The sequence below is a fragment of the Mandrillus leucophaeus genome, unplaced genomic scaffold, assembly GCF_000951045.1.
Source record: "Mandrillus leucophaeus isolate KB7577 unplaced genomic scaffold, Mleu.le_1.0 Scaffold775, whole genome shotgun sequence".
Classification (NCBI taxonomy): Eukaryota; Metazoa; Chordata; class Mammalia; order Primates; family Cercopithecidae; genus Mandrillus; species Mandrillus leucophaeus.
This window is the reverse complement of record NW_012108419.1, coordinates 818,495-825,275: the sequence shown is the minus strand read 5'-3', so window position 1 is coordinate 825,275 and position 6,781 is coordinate 818,495. Positions and strand designations below refer to the sequence as shown.

The 6,781-nt window shown below is 41.6% G+C and overlaps 1 protein-coding gene across 2 annotated transcripts in view; it reads left to right on the top strand.

Moving 5' to 3' along the window:
- The window catches only part of DRD3 (dopamine receptor D3), a 55,299-nt gene that overhangs the window by 17,212 nt on the left and 31,306 nt on the right, over positions 1–6,781 (top strand). For both annotated transcript variants that reach the window (XM_011966819.1, XM_011966820.1), the window contains one exon: positions 4,908–5,020. In XM_011966819.1, the coding sequence (XP_011822209.1) occupies positions 4,908–5,020 (113 nt within the window). The remainder of the gene's footprint in view (positions 1–4,907; positions 5,021–6,781) is intronic.

Genomic DNA, 6,781 nt, shown 5'->3' with positions numbered 1-6,781 from the left:
TTGTACTACTGCACTCCAGCCGGGCGACAGAGTGAGACTCCATCTCAAAACAAAAAGCATTCTTCTGAGAAGGGGATCATGAAGCTAACAAAATCCACAGGATAAAGAATGCTTAAGAAACTCTGCTTTAGGAACAACCATTTCTGAGGATCATTTTATGCTCCCCTTAACCCCAGACCAGTGTTTCCCAAATCAAGACAATAAGAATCACTTGAGGGACTTATTATTCTGAGTGAGGCCTAAGAATCATTTTGTTTAACAGGAGCATCTGGAGGTTTAGGAAATGCTGCCTTATAATCAGTAAATTTGGGGAATGCTGCCCTAGGCTGTGTCTATTGAAATCAATAGACAAGTTCAGTACCTGAGGACACTTTCCTGCTTACTCAACTTCTGTGTTGCCACAGGAAGCTAGTTACATTCATTAGCAAGTAAGAGTAATACCACCTGGTTTCTGTATAATTCTGAAGTGAGTTATTCATTAGAATGCAGGAGAAAGAATCGTGTCTCTAAAAAGCCTCAATCAATCTGATTTTTTTTCACTTTTTTTTTTTTTTTTTTTGGGAGACTGAATCTTGCTCTATCACCCAGGCTGGAGTACAGTAGTATGATCTCGTCTCACTGCGACCTCCGCCTCCCAGGTTCAAGCAATTCTCATGCCTCAGCTTCCCAAGTAGGTAGGATAACAGGTGCCCACCACCACACCCAGCTAATTTTTGCATTTTTGGTAGAGACGGGATTTCACCATGTTGGCCAGGCTGGTGTCGAACTCTTGACCTCAAGTGATCCACCCACCTCTACCTCCCAAAGGGCTGGGATTACAGGCATGAGCCACCATGCCCGGCCTTTTTTCACTTTTATCTGTTTTAATTTCAAAAATCATTTTGCCTTTCATAATCCTCCAACACTTCGTACCTATCTCACCTTCGGTGCCTATCACATTGCCTCATAGCTGTTTTTTAAGTACCTATCTCCTGGGCCCTCAGTTCACCCATACCCATTCATACATTACTTCTGGTAATAGGCACACATTGTATTCTGAGATCCTGGGAACAAAAACAGGTTTGTTTCAATACATCCGTCCAAGCAAAGTATCAGACACATCATGGGCACTCATTAGACCATGGCTATAGGGATAATGGATGGACACACACGAACTCCTCTACCTCCTATGATACTAGAATGGAGTTAAATTGTACACATCTCAGAAGTGCAAGCTACTAACCTTTGGAGGCAGGAAGAGTAATGGTTAATATAAAGGGGTTGAAATTCTAGCTCCTTTTACAAGCTATGTGTCCTTAGGTAAATTACTCAACCATTCCAGGTCTCCATTTCTTTATCTGTAAGTTAGAAATCACATCTACCTCTTCAGGTTGTGATGAGAAAATGTGTGAGAGTTACTAGCATATTCTTGGCACCTAGATGCACTTTATTGATCCCTTACTATTAGTTGCTTGATGTGGAGGATGCCAATAGAAAAAAAAAAATTCATTACAAGTCCCATCAATTAGAGACTAATTTTAATGTATAAGCTCCAGGGAAGGCTAAGTGATGGCACCTTAGTGGGAATTATTTTAATCAGCTAATCAGATTGTTTTCTTCTTGACTCTTAGCTGAAATCAAGGAGGGAATGAGAATTTTGATGGCAGAATCAGAAGATGGGAAAAGAGGATAGCCAGAATGGGATGACGGGCCAGTGGGGGCCTGGAAGCCAGAGAACAGCTTGGGGGCTTTGGCCTTTGGGGGCTAAGCAGGAGGGGTATTAAAGAAAACTGTCTGTGTACTTTCACCAGCCCCAAAGGCAGCACGTACTACTGTCTCTTGCACTATTCTTTGAACCCTGGGATAGAGGCAATCAGGAGAGTGTCTCTTTCCCTAGAAAGGAGATGATATGGTCCGCCACACAAAAATCCCTGAGGAGTATCTGGTTTTCTTCTTTCCCCTGGTATCTACCTGCTTCCAACAGGTATCATCCTTCCAAAGGTATCATCCCTTTTCCAACAACTACCCCTCCTCACCTAATACTTCCCTATAGCAGGGTGGGTAACAACCTACATTCCAATGCTCTGTCTGCCTGTACTAGCCCTGTGACCTTGGACAAAGTGCTTATTCTTTCTAAGCTTTTAGGTTCTTCCTCTGCAATGAAGATAATAATCCTCTGTCATAGAATTATAATCAGCAATAGAAGTCATGTATGTAAAGTGCTTTGCAGAACACCAGGCACTTAGTAAGCATTCAATAAATGTTAGCTGTTATTATGACAGATTATGTCAGAGACCATTTATTATTTCAGAATGTATTTTCATGGTTGGGCCCTGCTCTGGGAGTGGGGATGCAGCAGTGAACAAGCAAATCTTCCTGCTCCTCTTGGTGTTGGTTAAGTAACAATAACTCCATCTCTTATCAAGTAAATGTATAACTTGTCTTCAAAAATCTCTAAGAACACATATAATAAAAACAAGTTCAGTTTTCAAAGTCTGAAGTTTCAAAGTTATAGAAATTCGTGAACGGGTCATGTGGATTGGTAACACATGTACAGTGAATTCTCAATAAATGTTAATTCCTATTAACAATATTAGGATATCATGATGATCTCTAGTATTTTATTGAAGAATGCCTTACTTCTCCAGTTATCTTGTAAATTCTTTAAGGATAGACTCTGTAGTACATTTTGTAAAACCTCTCAACACACATGACATACACTCCTACAAAGCAAGTACTAAGAGCTTCACAAGTATTTGCTTTATAAGTGCATGAATGAATGAATGAATGAATATCCAGCAAACACTGAAGTTTGCTGTTATCCTAATTATCCTTTCTCACCTACCCTAGCCTGAAACACACATAAACAAACATGTGTTCACAGTTATGCCAAAAAGGGTTTTTAAAAACATTAACTGCAGAGTAGATATAATGTTGAAATAAAATTTAGCATACAAAATCAGCTTTTGCAAGAAGCTTTTACAGTATGCAACTGTCCTATATAATGAACAAAACCATCTTGTATTCTCCTGGTTCCCCTAAATCATTGTGTTATTATGACTCTTTAGATCAGAATTCTTACCTCTCAATCTTTTAAAAGCTTTTTATTCTCAGGATTCCTATAAATTCATATTCAGCCTTTATTTATATAGAGCCAATGGGTCAAACTAAAAGAGAGACAGTAAATCCAAAACCAAATGAAAAATATGATGATTTCTTCACTAGTTTTAACTTTTCATTCTTGCTTTTAAACAAAAAATCATTAGTCAGGGTTTCTCAAAACAGTCTGGAGATGACCAAACAGGAATAAAATGAGATGCAAAAAAAGAAATAAATCCAAGGGGAAGAAGTTATTAGGGACGAGGAAGGATAGACGGCCTTTTAGGACCTTGTTTTATTGGGATAAAACAAAAATGAACAGTAAAGTGACCTGGTCATGTAAGGAGATCCTTGAATAGAGAATCCAGATGAAGGAATAGCGCTATCTTTATACACAGTCATTTGGTCAGTATCTGTTTTCTTGTTGAGAAGGCTACTGTACCATTTTTCACTTTCTTGCTCTTTAATGGCCATTGGGCCTATTCAGGAGGGGTATTGTGAATACTTAGCTACAGCCAGAGTCACAAAGCCTGGCAGGTTTCTCCCTGAGAACTAGGGTCCCCAAGAATGACAGCCCACCCGCCCAGGCAAGAAGCTGGTAACTGCACAAAGCCTTGCGGTCCATTGGTGGCCTTTGGTGGACATTTTAAAGGTGACAATCTCCCTGACACATCTTCCTGATTCAATTAGGCTATGCAAAAGTTTTAAAAATAAATAGAAATATACTAGAATATAAATGATGTTACCTAAATTCCTGACTGTAAGCATTACTCAGAGGATGTTCTGGAGCTTGAAACACATGTATAGACAGATGCATGAGGTTGAAACCATCCTCATGAATTCTGAGTAGTAAACACAATCCAGCCCTTTTCCCCACCTTTTGGTTTTTGGGATGTGGATGGGGAGGGAGAGTGTTGAAGGTAGTCACATTGGCACAGACTTATTTTATATAGATTCCCATAGATGTTGTTTCAGAATGTTTCCAAGCTTTATAACCTGAAGCCAGATATATTTTTACTTTGGAGGTAAATTTTATGAAAAATGTGTTCTTAACTTATTTCTTGAGTACATGATGAGCTCTCTACTGGGTGAAGGACTTCAGAGACACAGTTTTGGCACAACGTACGCATCGGGCAGTCACCGAAGTTCTTTTACCACCAGCTGAGCATCTATGAGTAGGTTATCACTTAACCACGAGGAGCATTAGTTGCCTCCTGAGTTTGAACTTCAACAGTGATTCTCAAACCTTGGTATGTACAGGAGTGTTTATTTAAAAATGAAGGTTTTAGCTGGGCTTGGTGGTGCATACCTGTATTCCCAACTACTCAGGAGGCTGAGGCAGGAGAATCGCTTGAACCGGGGAGCCAGAGGTTGCGGTGAGCCGAGATCAAGCCATTGCACTCCAGCCTGGGCAGCAAGAGCAAAACTCCCTCTCAAAAAATAAAATGAATGTAAAAAAACAAAAATGAAGATTTACAGACCACAGAGCCAAAGATTCTGACTCAGTAGGTATAGGAAGGATTCAGAAATCTACATCTTTAATAACACCCCACTGTGGACCACACTTTGAGAATCACTGTACTAATTGACTTGGAAGATCACTTCCAGCATTAGCATTCTAACATTCTGTGACTGTGTCCTTTCTTTAGGCAACCAATCTTGGATAGCCTGGCACTCCCTCGATGTTCGTCTGCCCTGTAGGAACAATGGTACACAGGGAGCAGGAGCGCCAACATCTACACTAGGCAGCATAGGAAAGACAATAGGGCTAACTAGGTTGTTGCTCCTTCACTGGGGTAAACACTAACATCCTTGTCTCTGATACCCAGGTGACAGGTGGAGTCTGGAATTTCAGCCGCGTTTGCTGCGATGTTTTTGTCACCCTGGATGTCATGATGTGTACAGCCAGCATCCTGAACCTCTGTGCCATCAGCATAGACAGGTAGGGCTGCAATTCCCCTTCCAGGTGGCCCAAAAGCTGGGGAAGTGGGGAGAGACAGATTTTGCACTTGAGGGTACTGGAGTCACCTCCAAGTAGAACTTGACACTGGAACATTTTCTTTCCTCTCTTTTTCTTTTAAAGTATGGTTTGCCGGTGAGAAGAAACCCCTGCGACAGGAGGGAAATAATGACCCTATAAGCTTTCCTGGCCTTTCTCCTCCTCCGGCTCCCTGAACAGGATTCTGCTTTTGCTTTTCCACCATCCTTTGGGGGCTTTATGGCTTCCTAATAGGAGGGAAAGCGGGAGGGGGAGAAGGAGGAAAGGTGAGCCGACTGGGGTTGGTAGGAAATTCTGTAGTTGTTTTGTTTGGTTGGAGGTGAGAGATGGAGAGAAGGTGGGAGAGAGAAAGAGAAAGAAAGAGGGGCAGGTGTAGGGATAATTTTTGAGGGGGAGAGAGGAGAGAAGTGGGGGAGAAAGGCAATTTTAGAAAGCATGGCTGTGATCTATGTTTCTCTCATAGAGCTTAGAGAAGCAAGTAAAGAATAGTATGTTTTTTAAAATTATAGTTTGGTTGCTGGGGTAAATTGCTGTGATTTTGACTCCTCTCTGTGTGTTCTGCCTGAGTAGCATTGCTTTCTATCCCTGAGAGCACCTGGACTCACCACCCTTGCTCTGGGTCCCTCTGTTTCTCCCTTCCCCCCTCTCCTTTTGTCTTCCTCTCTTCTTTCCCCTTTCCTCTGCCTAAGCCTTAGATTTACCTGGCTCCCCCTCCCCGCACCCCCTCCCGACATCACCAGCCTCACTGAGAGCCCTGAGGTAAAGGAGGTCACTTTCAAGCCTATGGCCCTTGATGCCAGTTAAAAGCTGCCTCCCTTTCCTTCTCTGAGTTTTCTGTCTCCCACTTCCCCTTCCACCTCTTCTCCTTCTCCCAGTAATATCATCCATCCACCTCATAACTCCAACAGGTGACCCCAGATAAGGGCTGCCATTTATTGAGAATTTATCACATTGTGCTAAGCTTTGACACACATTAGTTCATTTCATCTTCACAATTCTTAGGTACGGTTATTATCTTATGTATTATCTTAGGTACTGTTATTTTATGGTATAAACATTGGCTACCTTCAAACAGGGACCACTGAATTCAGCTGAATACTCTTTGTTCAAGACTCTGTAATGGGCACAGCAGGGAATGTCACAGGTGATCGGTCTTGTAGAAGAGTTTGGGGTGATGATAATGAAGCAAACCAGCTGCAGTCCTCTACTGCTGTAAATAATGTATTCCTGAAAATGTGCACTAAATGTCTAGAAATTATACAAAAGACTTAGATATTAGAGCTAAAAATATTGTAAAATCCCCAACTCTTCACTTTTTAAAACAGCTTTATGCAAATATAACTCACATACCACACAATTCATCCACTCAAAGTGTGTAATTCGATGTTATATTGTTATGTTTACAGATTTATGCAATCATATTCCTATAATTTTTTTTTTCAGAGATGAGGTCTTGCTATGTTGTCCAGGCTGGCCTCAAACTCCTGGACTCAAGCGATCCTCCCACCTTAGCCTCCCAAGTAGCCAGGATTACTGGCACACACTACTGCGCCTGGACCCCTCTTTTTATTTTTATTTTATTTTATTTTATTTTTTGAGATAGAGTTTCACTTTTGTTCCCCAGGCTGGAGTGCAGTGGCGCGATCTCAGCTCACTGCAACCTCCACCTCCCGGGTCCAAGTGATTCTTCTGCCTCAGCCTCCC